Source organism: Cyprinus carpio, chromosome A19 (assembly GCF_018340385.1).
Source record: "Cyprinus carpio isolate SPL01 chromosome A19, ASM1834038v1, whole genome shotgun sequence".
In the NCBI taxonomy this organism is placed as follows: domain Eukaryota; kingdom Metazoa; phylum Chordata; class Actinopteri; order Cypriniformes; family Cyprinidae; genus Cyprinus; species Cyprinus carpio.
In genome coordinates, this window is record NC_056590.1 from 23,779,855 (window position 1) to 23,799,256 (window position 19,402).

Genomic DNA, 19,402 nt, shown 5'->3' on the forward strand with positions numbered 1-19,402 from the left:
GCAGAGGATTACATTTGTTTCTGAAGGGAATGTGCCACCGATCTACCTAAATTCATCTATCTTCACGCAAATCATTCTTAGTCCAGCTTTCACCTACAGAAAAAGCGTTCATTTTTTAATGAATCTTTGCAAATCGCCTTTTCTAATAATGTGCTAACTAGCAAGTTTTATGATGAATGCGGCTAAAGTAAACCATCTCTCTGAGAGCAGCTCATTAACATTTAAAGGAAAATGCTAGAAAACGGCTTGTTTTTGACAGGGTAAAAAGGGTGTTTTTACACTACCATTGAGAAATTTTAACCAAACTATGTTACAAACTTTTCATTAAGACACTAAATCATATCAACTTGTAGAAAATTGGCATCCAATGACCCCTTTAATATGCAGACAATTATGGGTGAAATATCAGCTTCTAATACTGTAATCATTATGATAGATTAAGTGAGTTTATTCACCAGACAGAATCAAATGTTTTTTTTTTTTATCATTAAAAATATTTTTATAAGAGTTATACATGTGTGTTTTGGACTATATTAGTTGTGCTAAATGTTTTTGATTCACCGAAAAAGAATCTGTTTGAAAATGATTCAAATGAAAAGAGTTGCACTTGTTGTGCTATATGTTACTGATGCCGTTTGCTTTCTATTATTTTACGATACACTGAATTTTTACACTTGTTGTGCTATATGTTACTGATGCCGTTTGCTTTCTATTATTTTACGATACACTGAATTTTTATCACATATACGGTTCAGACTGCAAATTCATCTAAAATATGACTTCAGCAGCAATCGAGTAAAAGATTGATGTTGAGATTTTAAAGTTTGATATGAAGATCGATACCTCTCAAATTTGGATTGCGATTAATTGTACAAGCTTTATTTTTACCCAACCCTAATAAGCAGCTATGAAATTATGAACATTTTAATTGAACATGCTTTTGTAGACACTGTGGTGTTTGCACGCAAAAAAGGTTGGGCATTTGTGGTTTGTTTGTTTGTGTGTCCATGTATGTGTGTTTTCACACCTCAGCATACCCTGAACTGCACATTTGGTGTTGACGCAGGCAGTGTTGTGATGTCATGTTGACATATGTCTCCTTGTGTGGGTAGGAGTTTCCTTATGGACAGAAAACACTGCCAGACTGCATGTCTCTGGAAAGAATAGTAGGCAAGGAAAGAGACTGGATATGCTTGTTGCAGGTTGGCAATTTACAGCATAGATGTGTAAAGGAGACGCTTTCCGATAAGCAGACAGCATCTTAAGTGCTATGGAAGACTCTAGTGTATGTGTATTGGAAGGAAAAGTCGCCATGATTTTGCTAAGACATGTTCCTGGATTAACATCTTTTGTTTATCCTGGATCAACATTACTGTTCAAAAATATTGACCTAATAATACATATATACAGAGAGAGAGAAACTTTACCTCATATTTACGATGTGAGGTCATAATCTTTGCATGAGTGAAAGACAAGGTGTGGGAAAGCAGCGGAGGTGAGCATCGATCAACGTCACAAACAGCAAGTGACTGAGACTAACTGCAGCTATCACAACTTCTGCATGTGTGTGTGACTCATACTGTGACAGGACTGTATCAGAGCTGGACAGATGTGCTAGTGCTAGGATGAGTTCTGTAACCATAGCGATAATGAGAATGAGAAGGTCTCTGTTAATTGCTACTAGCGATGCTCCTCTTCCATCTGTCATGTTATACACACACACATACACGTTCACACTCTTCGGTTTGACAGTGTTGATGCATTATAAATGATGTTTGGTTGTGAATGAAATGCATCTTTGTGATTCCCCATCCTTATAATGAACAAACAGAATGAAGCTGCATTACTGTTAACATATTGTTCATAATATTTATGTGTAATGGTTTGATGCCACAAACTCACAAATATGATGATCTTCTTTTCTAAAATATAGACGAATCTACATATGTGCATCTATGTTCAAATAAAAAATATATATATATATATATTAAGAAATTAATACTATTATTCAGCAAAGACAAATTAAACTGATCAAAAGTGACAGTAAAGGCATTTATGATGTAAACATATTTCTATTTCAAATAAATGCTTTCTACACATCAAAGAATCCTGAAAAATAAAACAGATCATGGTTTCATCCAAAATACAGAGCAGCACAGCTGTTTTTCATATTGATAATACTGAGAAATGTGTCTTGAACAAAATATCAAAATAATAAAATCAATAAATAACAATAAAATAACATTAAATACTAAAACATAAAAATAGAGAAGTAATTAAAAAATTACAATGATATTTCACAATATTACTGTTTTTACTGTATTTTTATCAAATTAATAAAAAAATTTATACTACAAAAATAAAAACAAAATAATGGCTTTCAACATAAAAAAAAAACTTCAAAATTTAAAATAAAATTTATTTTACGCGAATAAAAAGAAAATAATGGCTTTCAATAGAATAAAATAACTGTGATCTGTTCATCTCATGATCTCTGCAGGTTTTCACTGTATGAACCTAAAAGTTCAAAATAATTAATAACAAAAAATAATAATAGCTAAATGTTAAAGCAAACAATACACTACAACCGCAAGGTCTAAGGGTGTGAGTTGGTCCAGAGCCGAGACATTACAGAGACTGAACAGCACTCTGTGATGCACTGTGATCTCCATTACCACTGAGAACTAGTCATCATCGGTCCCTCTGATAACCCCAGACTCTCTGCTGGACAGAAGGTGAGCAGGTACAGGCCGCTGCTTCTGGAACCAGGCTGGATAAACAATATCCTCCTGCTCCTCTCCATTAGAATCCAGCCAGAAGGTCAGATGCACCGTCTGCGTCATATATAATGGAAGAGAATTCTTCACATTTTTACTGGAGACTGGGTTTTCGTGTGTGTGTGTGTACAAACACATAGCCAATATCTTTAGATGGATTGCAGTCACGATTGATGCCTGGTATGAGATCACACTGCGTTCTTTCTCCATGCTGATAAATGACGTCAAACGTGCACGTACACACACACACTTATCCTTGTCCTGACCTCTAATGGAGTTATTTATCTGTTCAATATGTTTACACAGGTGTCACACACTTGATCTACCTCTCTGCATGCTCAGGCAACACACACATGCACAGCAGCCCACCAGACAGCTGTGGAAAATATGGTTGTGAGGAACGGATCACCATTAGCCTGTAGGATAGATTTCCACAAGCACGATCCAGTCTACAGTCTACAGGAGCACAGAGGTGTCACGTGACCAATGAAATGAGTGTATCCTGCCGAGCTCAACTATAATAGTCATTTTTGGAGCTGCGGGGGTCAGTGTGATTACTCGAGCGGCAACTCAATAATCCGCTGAGAAATGAATGGGAGTCTTATTGAGGATAGCATACATATTTCATAAGCTTAATCATATGCTATTATATTTGCAGGAGCAGCTTCACTGGAACAAAACTTTGTTTTTGGGCAAACATTTCTGGCAAATATTTTTGGTGAAATCGTAAGTGTAAATGTGAGGATGGTGGTAAAGGTGTAGCATTGCGACAATGATGTTATGTGATGATTAAGGCGCACACAGGTTGTAGATGTGTCAGGACTATAAAACAGTGGTAATGTGAATTACCTGTCAGCCGGTTTTACGTGATAGATTCTTCTACGTTCATCTGTTCAAAACAGGATATTTAATCTTTCTGCCACTCTCTCTCCTTCTCTCTCTCTCACCTTATCCCCCTCTTCTTTATGTCAGCCATGACAGATGAAACATATTTATCCTTCAACCACACATCAGCTCTTCCTCTCCACAGATCTCTTTCCTTCTGTCTCTCTGTTTCTCAGTTAATTTATGGTTTATACCTAAAATAAAATAATAATTTTTAAGCATAAATCATATATATATATATTTTTAGTTAATATTAGTAATAAATAATACATTTATTTTTTAATATTTGTTTATATATAATATATATATATATATATATATATATATATATATATATATATATATAAATATATCATATGGTTTTTATTTTGTACACTATTAATAGACCTTAGTGTCTTAAACTCTATAAGGAAAGAATACACACTGCATTATGTAGGATTTTCAAACATTGTTCCCACATGCAATAAAGAGAGATGTCAAAGATTGCCATAATTCAAGAGAAAACACAAGCAGACAGAGTCAGAAAAACAGAACATCAAGAGGGAGGGAAAACGAAGAAAGGTTTGATTTTTCCCTCTGTTCTACTTCCACCTGTGTATGGGAGTGCAGTTCTGATGTTAGCGCAGCTGCTAAAGTTCAAAACACTATTTGTTTAAGCTCAAAAACAGTTAAATAAGTATTTTAAGTGTTTGAAAGAATGAAAGCAGGATTAACTGGCATATTATCAGGGAATGAAGTGAATCCTGCACTAATGTAATGAGAGGAAGCGTGTTTATTTTGCATTGCACGCTGCAAGGTTTTAAGGGGTGAGTGGTTTTTAATGGAGTGCACAGCTCAGCCGGCCCAAAGCTGAAGGATGAAAGGAACAGTTTGTGTAGCTTTGTTATTTGCTGTTCTTTTGATGGCGAAAGGACATGCAAACACACTATGTGTACAATTACAATACACATATGCTCTCTCTCTGTACACACAGCACACTCTCACAGCCATAAAAACACAGAGTAGCATAAATCTCAAGTGCATATTCAGCCCCTCAGAAACAGATTTAAGAATCAACATCAATATATTTGTGAAAAAAGAGAAATATAGAAGAAGAGGGAGCTAGAGACAGATAGATGGCCATTGATGTGGAAATTTACAATAAATAATTCAACAGCTAACCAGGAAGAACTGAGATGTTCTCAAACTCCTCTCTCTGTCTGTTTATTTTCTCCCAATTTCCCTCTTTTTTGTCGTTCTGTGTCTTTGAGTAACAGGCCTTTTGCGTCTGTCTTCATTTCACTTTCCTTTGCATCTATTATTTTTAGAGATTTGACAGACTCTTTTATCTCACGAAACACATTTAAAAAAATCCTTTTGGTCTTGTTGTCAAGTAAAAATATCGAAACATCCTTAAAACAAAATAAATGTACTTAAAAAGCAAAAAGATATTGAGACTTGTTCATGGTTTATTTATGTATTTTTATTTTAAGACAAACCATAAATAATTGTTTTTATTATTTAATTTTTACTGTAGGTATATTTTACAGGAAAACAACACCAAAAAAAAAAAAAAAACGCATAAAAAGAATGATTTTTTGCAGTTCTGCAAATTTGTATCAGTAACCTTTGAATCAAGCCCATGACTTTGGTGTTGCTGTATGCTTCACCGGTTATAACAGGAATGTAAAGAATCCAGTGCATGCACTGGCATTTAGATCTTGTGATCTAAATATTGTAGCTTAATTATTCAGTTTGTTTGAGTTCATCATAATGTATGTAAAGTAATATAAACACACACCATGTGTGTTTGTCTAATGAATATTTTACATTAAAAAAAAAAGATTTAGCTCAGAAATATGTCACTATGTATCATTTTAATTATGGTGTGTTTACATTCCATACTGTATATCAAGAAGTGTGTGTGTGTGTAATAGGATCAGGTGGTAGAAGGTTGTATCAGTCCAGCTTAAAGAGTTTAAGATCTTCATTAAAATCCCACAGTAATTGAGAGAGAGAGATGACTAATGTAAAACTAGCAGAGAGAAACACTGGACTTCATATTGAGATGTCTGATCCAGATCCAGGAGAAATAGCAGAACAGTGTTAGACTGGGCCCTGTGGTTTCCTATAAGCAGAGCTAAAACACTGAACTTCATACAAACACATAATCATGTGCACATCAGGGAGGAAAAGCAGAATCGCCAGGTCTGTCAAGGCAGCACTATCACCAATCCAAAACTAGGCCAAAACCAGCCCTATTCCAGGCCAACAATACTAATAAACACCCTATTTTATGCTTTTATTTGTAGGCCTACTGTATAATATAAGTAGCACCATTTTCCTATCGATGTCCTCTTTACACTCATCGTACATTATATATATATATATGTATGTGTGTATTTGCATCACTTTAACCATTCTCTGTCAATCCCATCTTCTCACACACCGCGATTGGTCAATTACGTACAATGCCTGCACAATGAGAGCATGTCAATAGGAAAAGAAAGCAAAAACCCAAAAATTTTAGGCAATTTAGAAATCCCAGCCAGGACATGTCCAGGAAAAAATAGGACGTATAATAAGTTTCAGAATAGCACAATAATCCAGTTTTCCATTATATGATCCCATTAAAACACACATATACAGTGAACAGGAGTAAATAGTGTTGGTGTAAATGTGTGCTGAAGGCTGATAACAGATGAAGGTGTTAGCGGCAAGAGCTAATGTGACTGCTCTCAGTGTCACCGCATTGCTGCATGACTCATAAAGCAGGTGGGGTGAAAGGTGTGTGTTCACAGAGGGATCTGGGATTCCAGCCAAAGTTGTCTGGAGTGTGTGACAGAAAGTGACACAACGAAAAAGAAAGAGGCTTATCATACTGTTGTGCAGTAAAAAGGAACCTCGGATCAGATTAAAACATCAGTGTGGACATGTAACCACACGCAAACTGCAACATTCAGGGTTTACCACAGCAGAAATAGAATCTGGAAGGAGTAAGAAATGAAGAACTACAACAACAAGAGAATGAATGTGTGTATGTTTGTGTTTGTCACAGATGGCATCCAGTTTCTGCTATAATAAGATATAATAAGATGAGGTTTGGATTGGTCCTCTGTATTTCTCTCCCACACTCTCGCCTCCTTCATGCTTTCATCCATTTACCCGTCTCTTTTTCTGCAAGAGGATCATTTAAGCTTTTATTTCATTTGGGTGATTCTAGGATTGTAGCCATATATGGGGCTGAGCCTAAAGAAATCAAAATAGCTTGATATGCAGTATTGTACTATAGCAAAACAAACAGCAAATGTTTCTTAGTAAAAGTGCATCATCTTCTTGCATTTTAATCTGATCTCCTAGAGAAGTTGTTCTCAATTCCAGTCCTCGCGTACCACCGCTCTACATATTTAGCATGTTTCTCTTATTCAACACACCTGATTCAAATCACCAGCTTGTTAGAAGAGAGCTCCATGCATGGACTGTGTTCCGATTGACATGGCGAATTTTTATATTTCATGGTCTTGTATCACCATGAAGGGATTTATTTTGTAATAATGGTTTTGTGATGAAATTATTTTAATACTGTATATACCACATAGAAAACAGAACACAAGTACAGCTATGTAGGTTTATACAGTGTTGCTATGGGCAACAGTTAATATTTCAAAATATTTAACCACTGAATGATGCAACTGACCAATCTTACAAACTTACTTGTACAAATGATTGTACATTTGTACTGCCAAAGCATTTCCAGCTTAGTCGAGTACCAAGAAAATGGTGCAAAACAATGTACTTAAATTAGGGAAAATAATGGAAGACAAATTAAATATATATATATATATATATAAAAAAAAGTGACGTGACATACAGCTAAGTATGGTGACCCATACTCAGAATTAGTGCTCTGCATTTAACCCATCCAAAGTGCACACACACAGCAGTGAACACACACACATCGTGAACACACACAGTAGTTGGGGGCTCGGTGCCTTGCTCAAGGGCACCTCAGTCATGGTATTGCCGGCCCGAGGCTCAAACCCACAATCCTAGGGTTAGGAGTCAAACTCTCTAACCACTAGGCCACGACTTCCCCTATATGGTCTGGCCTCCCATTGGGTAAACTGTTGTGCTAATAAAGAAATTTTTATGTTCAGCTGAACACCATCTTGACCAGCACTTAAGCACCATCTTGAGCAAACCCCTTTTTATGTTTGTTTATGCTGTTAAGCAAAGTAAAAATTATATTAACAACTGAATAAAAACAAGCAATAGCAATAGAGCTTGGTGAGAAAAAGAGACAGAAGGCAGATCACTCGCTGTCCCTCATACTGTGGCAGTCACTGTGCTGCTAACTCTCTCTCTCTCTCTCTCTCTCAGTAAGCTGACATAAAATGAGTACCATTTGGTTCACAATACATTAAGAGCTGATAATAACAGACTGTCTGACTCCAGGGCTACAAATAACCTTTAGAGACACTCCCTTGTTCCCTATACATTTCTGTTGTGGGTATGTGACGTTATTTCAGTCTGCTGTGTAATCATGCTTTAGCCTATAGTCGTATAATGTGTATAGAGCCTGAAAAGAATATCACAGTGAAATGGTCTGCTGTTTAATTTTACTGAACTTAATTTAATGTTACGTGATGCGAAAATTACAGCTCTTGTCAGAGTAATAGGTTATTGATATTTAAATGTCCTACATATGTTCCTGGATTTATTACATGTAGATTAGTGTAAATTTGAATAGAGATCTAAAATGTCCCTTAACCATCTCTCTCTCTCTTTCTCTCTCTCTCTCTCTGTCCAACAACAGAACATTTTAATTGAATGGATTTGCCCTGAGCTGCATTATATGCCAATACATACACACGGCCAGTACAAACCAGATTAAATATCTAATCCTGCAAACAGCAAGAGAAGGACAGAGTGTTTGTGTGATAGTGAGATACAGAGGGAGATAGAGGAAGTGAGAGAGTGATTTACACATGACCTTTGTCCCTCTGCAATGGATGAAAGATGAAGATCAGCGGTCCACTGGTGACTGTCTGTCAAAGACGACAGGACACACCCCATCTGTACGCGAGTGTATGTGAATGAAGCAGCTTCAATCTGTCTAGTCTCCGCATCAGTGCTTTATAAGCTTCAATAACTGCAGCACAGAAACAGAGCCTGAGGCAAGGTGTATGAGTCTGTCCTTTACATCAATTGGGTTTGCTTAAGGACCCATATTTTATATTGGACATCAAGTGGCGACCCAATACGGTACCTAACCATCATCTTTCATGCAGTCAGGGTCATATTTTTTTTTTTTACCTTGTAAAATACAATTGCTTTTTGAGAATAAGAGGGATGTTACACAACCTGTCTAGGTTACCATCTGTCTGATTTAACTCGCTTCAAGTTACATGAATTTGCAGGTAAACTAAGACTTTGATATCAAGATATGCAAAGCTTTTTCTTTTCATTTTAATTTTTTTCCCTTTTATATATATTATGAAAGCAGGAAAAAAAATTAATAAGAGACTTCTTAAAACACATAAATCTTGGTGATCGTATGTATAATATCTATATATATATATATACCCAAAATGTATGTATAACTATATATAATCAAAATCTATGTTAATTTAAGTCTCTTATGTTCTTATGTGCATTTATTTGATCAAACATCAAACATACAGTAATACAGTGATAGTATTATAATTTAAAATAATTGTTTTCTATTTTCTATTTTTAAATTTAATTAATTTGGTGCTTAAGTGGTTATATTTTTGAGGAAATCGTGATAAATTGTTTATAGAATTCTTTAATGAAAGAAACTTCAAAAGAACAGCAGTTATGTGAAACATAAATGTTTTCTAACATTATAAATCACTCTTCTGTCACTTTTGATTAATTTAATGCATCCTTGCTGAATAAAAGTAGTAATTTCTCTCAAAAGAAATCTTACAGACCTCAGCAAATGACTTACTGTATAGTTGCTTCTGCATATTGCACTGGAATACAAGTATTTTAACAATGAAAAATTGCATTAAATTTCATGAACCTCATTGCCTGTCGTAATAAATACATAATGGGTATGCAGTGCATAGATACGAGTTCAAATCATCAGCATTCACCAGAATGAATACTATCTTTCACACTCATTCACACACTGGTTCTTACACAAAACAGAGGCACATCATACACGACAGCCCCTGACACAAACACACACACACACACACACACACACAGAGGCCTCTGGTCCGCAGCCGTTGATGACAGCTGAACAGCCGGGGAATGTTTAGCAGCTCTAATACACAGACAGCACAACAGCTGCCCCCTCAGTGCTCCTTTCAATAGGAGAAAGAGAGAGTGACCAGCTACTGGCACTAGCTAACCTGACAGGAAGTAGCAACAAAAAAAAAGAAAAAAGAAAAAAGCAAAAAAAAAGAGAAAAACAAAAAGAGAGAGAGAGGGAAAGAGAGAGAGAGAGAGAGAGAGAGAGAGAGAGAGAGAGAGAGAGAGAGAGAGAGAGGGATTTCCTCCATATTCCATCTTAAATATTTCACACACTTTTCCCCCTGGAGAAGATAGGTAGGCTATCAGAAGCATGTCTGCAAGTGCTTTCTTGAGCTTATGCTTGTGCACATGGACACACACACACAGTGTCTGCCATATATGAACAGAGATAACAGCAAACACACACCTGCAGTTAACTCAGTGTAGCATGGCCCTGAGTTTATTTAGCAAGGGAACGCACACACACACACACACACACACCAGACTCAGACACCCCTCTGGAAATTTATTTTGTTGTTTTCCTGTTAATGATAAGAAAGTGGCAGGGGTTAGTTTAGTTTTTTAGTGAATCTTTCTGCAAGTTACACTGTTACGCCAGTAGGTGGCGACAACTGACTATCTTTATGAGTAATTCACTTGAAATGTTCAACGAACAGATTCAAACAAAAGTGCTGATTCAATGAGGAACAAAAAGTTGACTGTCCTTAATAGCAAGTAATTGAATCATTCACTTAACTGGTTTGTTCAAAAACACTGATTTCTTTAGGAATGAAACAAGTGACTCTCTTTATGAGTGAAATATTTGTACATTTTTTCTTTTTTGTTCAAATATGTTTTGATTGATCATTTACCTAAATTTTTCTTAATACTTTTTTTTTCATCATGTACTCACCTTCATAACGTTCTAAACTAATGAGACTATTTTCTTCTTTCTTCCTGTACTGGCTGCTCTTTTCCATATAATGAATGGGGAGAGTTGCTTTTGAGCTCTAAAAAATAACCAAACATTGTGTTAAAATGAGTCTGTATGAGCAGACTGAAATTTAGTCTACGACTGTGACTAGAGACGGTGCATTAAAACCCTGAGCATACACACACATTCACACATGACAACGGTACAGATTTGAGATATATTTGATGTAATTTTGCTGTCTCATGACCAGTTTAGTGAGACACACATACAGATATCCCAGCAGAACTGGCCGCGTTCCACGCATGTGCTGGTAAATGCACGATAATGCCATTTATTAGCTCTTGGAGACTAAACACTGTTAAATGATTTATTTATTCCACTATTTGCGAGTAAATGGCTTCATTAAAATACACTAGAGTAGACAGAGGATGAACACACACAGTGGGGGACGGCAGCTTGCCAAAGCTACTGCACACAACCATGTACGTCATTATAAAACACACTGTGCATATAAACCAGCCCTGCCTCGTTTTTCTTCATCACAGACACTCAGAAATGACTGATGTATTAGCTAATATACAGCTGTTCTCTTAACAGGTAGTAAACAGAAGAGCAGATTAGAGCATCTCCTAACAATCCAGCCTCTTACAGCGGCAGAGTGCGTAAAGAGCTCTGATGATTGCAGGGTAAACAACCAGTCATTACACTCCCTGACTGTATAAGAACATTCTCTGCTGAAAAGATCTGCTTACATTAGTGCACTTTTTCAAACTAGTTTATGCTGGTTAGTGCTCAATCTAGATTAAGCGAAAATATAGCCCTCATTTTTATTTTTTTATTTTTTTTATTTATGCATTATTGTTACATTGTAGATCAATCTGAATTTAGTTATATTTATATATATATATATATATATAATATATATATATATATATATATATATATATATATATATATATATTCACACAAATAGTATAATCACAGATTAACTATAAAATGCACTGTTGCCATGCAGATGTTTCATGTCACTTATATCACTCTGTGTTCATCTTCTTCATGCATAATAACATCATTTAAACTCAAAATAATATTTAATGTCCATTTATGTATTTTTTTGGTGCAGTGCATTAAGCAGGATGTATGATCAGTCACATTATCACAAAATAAAAAAAAGTCCAGCTGTATTTTTAAGGGTTCCTATGCAGGGATTTAATACAAGCACTCATTGTCATTTTTATTTATTTTTGAACATGCACTCTGTTTGGATGCTCAGAGATGATGCATGTTGAAAAAAAAAATGAAATTGAAAGGCAGGTCAAAGAGAGATGGTGGATTGGCTCTTAATTCTCAGAGTGCTTTGAGAGGGGTGCCAAGACAGAAAGATGTATGGTAGCAGTGTTTACTCCAGTAAATAAACACACCTCCTGCTAAATGGAAATACAGATGCTTTCATACAAGTGTGTTTACGCTCTCATTGGAGGTTTTGCTCAGGGCCAGGCAGTGTGGACTTGTTCTGCTGGGCTGATAGGGAACATTGGGCTCTTTCAGTGTTGTAACGGTTCTACCCACACATGGATGACCTGGAGCCAAGCAAAATAAGGGGTCTTACAGTAAAATGGACACTCAAATGATATCCAGTAAGCAGCACACACACAGTTCTAACCAGAAGAAAAACATTTTTGTGTGTCAATGAGAAGTTCATTGACATGGCAGAGATGTTGACAAGGAGAATATACAAAGCTGGAGATTGATATAAACAGCTTTTCTAGAACTACTATAAATTTTAGGAATGCTATACCTGCATGGAATTTTCTCTCACAATTATTGTTTTTTTAGAATGATTTATATACTGCTATAGTATTTATTATTATTATTTTAAATTAGTTTTTATTTTTTTATATTCAGTTTAATTTTAGTTTAAACTATTTTTTTCTTAATTCTTAATTATAATAATTATATTTTATCTCAGCTTTATTTCAATTGCCAAAAACAATTTTTAGTAGTTTTAGATTTAACAATAACAATATTGAAAATGATATTTAAATTTACTTTCATAACTTTCATAATACATTATAATGTTTATTTTATTTTTATTTATTTATTTATTTTCACCTTCACTGTGACTTTCAGCAGAAAATTCATACTGAATATGTCAGGCCACATCAATAAAATGTTTTTCTGTTCAGGGCAGATGGCAGCTCAGCACTTGCTGTGCTGACAGAACATCTATCTGGGATCGGATCTGTTGTACAATACCCAGTTTCCAATCTCATTAACACACTCTGGGTCAACCACAGCATTCCCACCTTCACCCACACATTCAGCGTATTCTTAGAAACCATAAATGGTTGCCAGGGACAACAGCTTGAGGCAAAGACGATGGGCTTGCTTAGATCAAAACACGCTTCTAGCATGGCTGCATTTTGAGTAGTGCCAGTGTGGCTCTCAAAGAGCCTCTCTTTAAACAGCATTTGTACAGTTGCTCTTTGTACTGGGTAATGGGTTTCCTTAATGTTGGTGTTTTTTCATTTTACTTTCCGCTTCTTTGACACTTTATTGATAGCACAGGAAATGATGAGCTACATTAAGAAAAAAAGTCAGGTTCAAACTCTTATTACTTATATGTCCACCACAGATCAGATTTCAGAGCATATTAACTAACTGCCTTTAAGTATCGTTAAAAAGTTTGGGATCATATGATCAAAAGTGACAATAAAGATTAAGTTTGTTACAAAATATTTCTATTTCAAATAAATGTTGTTCTTTGAAACTTTATATTCATCAAAGAATCCTGAAAATTTTTTTACCACGGTTTACACGAATATAAGCAAAATGTTTCAAAATGTTTTAAAAATGCAGTCTTGGTGAGCATAAAAGACTTCTAAAACATAAAAAATGTTTTTTTTTTTTAAATCTCACTGACCGCAAACTTCTTAATTATAAAATCCTGAACAATAGGCCATGACTGACCGCAAACTTCTGAATGGTATTGTATCTCTGCTTTGTTACTTTTTGGATCAGTTCATGTAAAATCTGTATTCTGTAGTAAATCCTGAACAATAGGCCATGACTGTGCGGTTGCCATATTTTAACCGAATTTTATTTATTTCCATTTTTCCTTCATAGATTTGACTATCAAGAGCTGCTCCACAACTCCACCTTCTGTCTTGTCCCCCGCGGTCGGCGCTTGGGGTCGTTCCGTTTCCTGGAGTCTTTGCAGGTAAAACATTTTTAAACTAATTTTTTTTTTCACACAACCCTTACAGGAACGCCCACATGGAGGGCAAAACATGGCCCTCCTCTAACCGCCAGTTATTTTTATGAGGTTTGCATTAAGTAGTAATGTAGTAAGACAATGATACTCAAAGGCCAAGTTTAGTATACACCTTATTGATGATGCATACTTTGTACAGGCAAGCAGATGAACCCAGAATATAAATGCAATGCGCAAAGATTAATTCCCATAGAAAACCATTAAAAAGAAGAAGCTTAACCATTTAGTTCATTACGTTCGGGTTCATTTGCTTGAATGCATAAAGCAAGCATCATCAATAAAATGTGTACTGAATTTGATCTTTAAATATCACTTTTTTAAAGGCACTTCAAGTGTTTTCACATTAAACATTTTAGAATGTACCAAAGTTTTTAGTGACTGAAATATTGTGGCGGGTGCTTTATATGGATTGCTAATGGCCAAAACTTGCATTTTGTTCACATATCTTTGTTTTATTCTTTTGAGAGGTCATCTAAATATTTTTGGATTGGAACAGATAGAAAATTGACAGGCTTGTGCTGCAGTTATATGGATGTTTTGCACGCCGGGTCTTCGAGCCAGTCACGTGACTGAAAACTATGAATTGACCTGAAAACTGAATGCAACCAAGTATGCTTCAACAAGCCATTTAGAGATGCAAGAAAGGTTTGGCAGACTATGAAAACAGTCAGGTTTCGGAGTCTCCCAAACAGCACATTAGCCGTCGAGTGGAAAAACTTCCCAGGCGCATATATTCTTGGCGTCCTGGTGGTTTGTGTGAAAGGGCCGGAAGCTCACGAAGGGTGCCTTCGCTTCGACTCTGCCGAGCTGTGCTGAATGGATAAATCCACAGAACGGTGGGTTTGGCAGCCAGCTCGGCCCTCACACTGATTCCTCGGCACTCCCTCACTCTACTCCTCTGTCTTTTCCTCCCTCTGTGCTTTTCCATATAAGCCCCTGTCTGAGTTCCATAGATCTCTTTTCTTTGGAGGCAGCCAAAGCCACAGAAAGAACTGACAATTACCAGTACTGCTGAAAATTCTTGAACAGAGGTTCTCAAACATTTCAGGCCAAGTAGCACCTAGTCGGGGGTAAAAATGGGATTTTAGAGGTGGACGACACTAAACATTTTCCAATCAAAGGTGGGGGGCCATTACAGCCCTGTTACACTCCTGCATCTAGTCACAATGTTCCAATTCATTTTTTCAGCAGTGGGTACATTGACATCTCTGGGCGCAAGCCTACGGACTGTGTGAGTGACATAAAGCCATCTTTTGATTAATATCCATATCCTTGAAATTAAGATAAATCATGTTGCTGTCTCATCAATCCCTTGACTGGCCCTTTTGCAGATTTGTGAACAGATGCTACTAGAACAGCATCTAAAAAAAAACTAATTTAGTATTTCATTGCAGATTCACACACTGATATACAAACTTTTCAGTCCATTTCAAAGCATTAATATTATATATATTTTTTGGAATCCTTTCTAGTCTGTCTAGAAGTGCTTGGAATTTTTCTAATATACATTATCGATAGACTTAGAATAGAAATAAAATAAAAATAATATGTTAAATTAAAATGGAATTTTTAATAATGAGATCATTTATTTTATTTTTTATTAATAGTTACCAAAATAAACATTTATGTGGTGTGATTTTTACAGTGGCTTCAAACATGACTCATCCAAATAATGTCAGAGCAATCTGTTTTATAAATGTATATGGATCATAACTACAGCAATTTAAATAAAAAATCTTAGTACTGTAAATTAGTACTGCAAAAATCTACACAATACAGCATGAGAACCACTGTTCTCCTCCGACCCCTATCATCCTGCTTTCTTTCTCTCTAATCTCGCAACCACTCTGTGGTGCTGATTCCTCGACACACTCCTTGCAGAAAAATGGCTGTGCAAGCAACCACGGAATGGATCAGTGCCAAGATGGATCCATGCTAGTCGGGCGGCCCTAGAGCTATCATCCCAGAGCATGAAACAAAGGCCAGCTCCTGGGTCTCTGTGGGCTTAGTAGGCCAAGGTAGCAATCAGTCACCTGAAGCAATTTGTTGCTGTCCGCCTATGTGTCCTCTAACGCTGTTTAGGATGAAAGCATGGCTGCACACAGCTAGAGGGGATGTGTTTGATCTTGGCCCGTTCTTAGGATTGCTCTCTCTTGTGATTTAATTAAAAATCTCACTGTAGACCAGAATATGAGCTGAATGACGAAAAGAAGAAGAAAAAAGACAAACAATGAATCTGGGAGGAAAAGTAGAGCAACATCAAGATGGAATAGTAAACAAGAGGGGAGGCGAGCAACTCTACTTCAATAAATCATGGACCCCTGTTCCTCTCCTGCCTCACCCTCCTATTCGAGGCGAGGGAGATGGGGTAATTAACACATCTGTCTGGCGGTGTGTTTGATAAAAATGCTGGATGGGAGCAATGAGTCATGCACAGGCCCCTCTGAGACTTCTTAAACATCCAAACAGCCTTTTCATCACACGCTATATATCTCATAACCTCGCCTAAAGGGAAAAATCAGATGCACTGTGTGTATTTTTTAGTGCATTTGGGGTGAACTTTGTCTGTTTTCTTGTGTGTGCGTTTATTTTTCATTAGATAAATTGATTGTGTTGATGCTAATTATAGTCTAAGCCACTTTCTGTCTCTTGTGGTTGTATCCCTCACAGGCCGCTTGTATCCCGGTGTTACTCAGTAACGGATGGGAGTTACCCTTCTCTGATGTCATCCAGTGGAACCAGGCAGTCATTGAGGGCGATGAGAGACTGTTACTACAGGTAACAGCCCTTCCTGTGAAGTACTATAATGTCATTTTCCTGAGAAGGGAACATAAGGATGGAAGAAGCCACTAATTAAAACATACGTTGGTAGTTGCACAAGCACTTTTCTATCATGAAGATTTCATATGAATGTATAAGGGAAAGTGTGCGTTATTAGATTTTGTGACTTTCACCACTGCCATTTACCTACTCTTGCTGCTGTGTGACATTTCATTAAGGTTCGATTTGTTAACATTAGTTAAAGTATAAGGTGTCATGAACTAACAACGAACATTTTAGAGCATTTGTTAAAGGGATACTCCACCCCAAAATGAAAATTTTGTCATTAATCACTTACCCCCATGTCGTTTCAAACCCATAAAAGCTTAGTTCGTCTTCGGAACACAATTTAAGATATTTTGGATTAAAACCGGGAGGCTTGTTACTTTCCCATAGACTCCCAAGTAAAATACACAAAAAGCATTGTCAGAATAATCCATCTGCCGTCAGTGGTTCAACCATAACGTTATGAAGCGACGAGAATGCTTTTTGTATGTAAATAAAACAAAAATACCTTTAAGACTTTATTCAACAATTTGTGTCCTCTGTGTCGCTCCACATCACCGTAGCGCCATGTTGGAGAATATGAGCTGAATGCAGGCAGCCTACGCTCTTCTGTGTCAGCCGCGCCACAAGGATGCACTGTTTTCTTTCAAATCAAAGCATAAATACACGTAGAAAACGTATCCTTGTGGCGCAAGTCAGCGTTAACACAGAAACGCGACAGACATAAAATAGGCATCAGTTTCAATACAGCTTTGCCACGGTCAATGACGAATAATAAGGAGAATAATTAGAATATACAGAGCTGTAATAAGAGGTTTTAATAAGACATATAAATAATCAAAATTGAAATATAATGCCACTTAGTTTAAATAAATTAAGATTTTTAAGATAAGAACGGACTTCCTGTTTTTATATAGGCTATATAGTTATTTTTAGCTATAGAAATCAGCTCATTACGATGCTTGATTGAAAACAGGTAATTCTAAACACACTGGTTTGTAGCACAACTATACTTTTAACCGTTTACTGCACTTTGTCATTTGCCCTTTGTTAGTAATTTACAAATGAATCGAAAGTCTCGCACATTCACAGAAAATAGCTTACTTCCGCGTTGAAAAATAATGTAGGGTACTGTAGCATTTCACTGCAAAACATTTTTGTCAGTGCTGCATATTTTTGTCTTGAAGAGTTTGTGGAGGTGACAGGTAGAAACTCGATACTAAGGTTTCTATAGGAACACCAATTAACCTCACCGGTTAATTCTTTGCCACTTTGTTCATTCAGGTACCTTCTACGGTGCGGGCTGTGGGCATTGACAGGGTGCTGGCTCTCAGACAGCGTACACAGATGCTCTGGGAGGCCTACTTCTCCTCCGTGGATAAGATTGTACTCACCACACTGGAGGTGAGAGCTGGGTCATTTTAGATGTGTAGCATACAGCGGCATGTCTGACAGAGAGAAAGGTCTGTCAGGGGAAATTAAACCAGTGAAGAATGCCATACATCATTAGCACATACTTAGTTGCCTGCCCTTAGGTTAATTGGCAAATGGAATGTCAATTTTGCACAACAGTATGGCTTTGGTTTGCCCCCTGCTGGCCAGCAGGTGAAACTTATCATCTTGAAAACTGATAGGGATTAAATGTGTCTGTTTGATTTGATGTGATTGTTATATTGAATGCTACCATTTTGATGTCTGCCAGATAATAAAGGACAGAGTGTACTCGCACATCTCCAGAAATAAATTCATGTGGAATGCCTTACCAGGAGGGCTGCTGGTTCTGCCCGAGTACTCGACGCACCTGGCACACTACCCCTTCTATTACTTAAACCTTGGTAAGCCTGTGCCAGATATTTATATATTTTTTTTAGTATGCATATTTATTCGGAATGGAATACTGGTGCACTTCATGCTGTGCCGTACTGTTCATTATTGGCATCTATGGTTCCATAAAGAACTCCATGTAATTTTTCCATTGCACAAAATGTTTTTTATAGTGGGGGGGAATTCTTTACAAGAAAAAAGGTTCTTTGGGGAACCCAAAATGGTTCTATGACATTGCTGCGCAACCACCTTTTTGCACCTTTAGTTTTAAGTGTATATTGCCTGAATACTAATTTGAACAGAATAACAAGAAAACAAATAATGATTAATCACAAAATGTACATTATAAACAAACAAAAAAAATAAGAATAAAAATGTAAATATTGTGTTCTTAGTTGTTGTCGTCACATGACCTCATTAAATATGTTGTATGTTTTATTCAATGAATAAAGTCCACTTATTATCTTCGCTATTTAGCCATTTCATCATATTTTGTGCAAAATAATTTTATGATATATAAGTAAAATAATGAGTCAAGAAAGATGTAAATAATCATGGTGATATTCAATCGTCATTCATTCCTCAGTTCATTTGTCAAACCGTAAGGTTGATTGTATTGCATTACGGGATACATTTTGT

The 19,402-nt window shown here is 36.4% G+C and overlaps 1 protein-coding gene across 3 annotated transcripts in view; it reads left to right on the forward strand.

The window, feature by feature from the left end:
- The window catches only part of LOC109075422 (exostosin-1c-like), a 45,923-nt gene that overhangs the window by 22,790 nt on the left and 3,731 nt on the right, over positions 1-19,402 (forward strand). For all 3 annotated transcript variants that reach the window (XM_042777125.1, XM_042777127.1, XM_042777126.1), the window contains exons 3-6: positions 13,966-14,059; positions 16,784-16,891; positions 18,224-18,343; positions 18,642-18,774. In XM_042777125.1, coding sequence (XP_042633059.1) covers positions 13,966-14,059; positions 16,784-16,891; positions 18,224-18,343; positions 18,642-18,774 — 455 coding nt within the window. The remainder of the gene's footprint in view (positions 1-13,965; positions 14,060-16,783; positions 16,892-18,223; positions 18,344-18,641; positions 18,775-19,402) is intronic.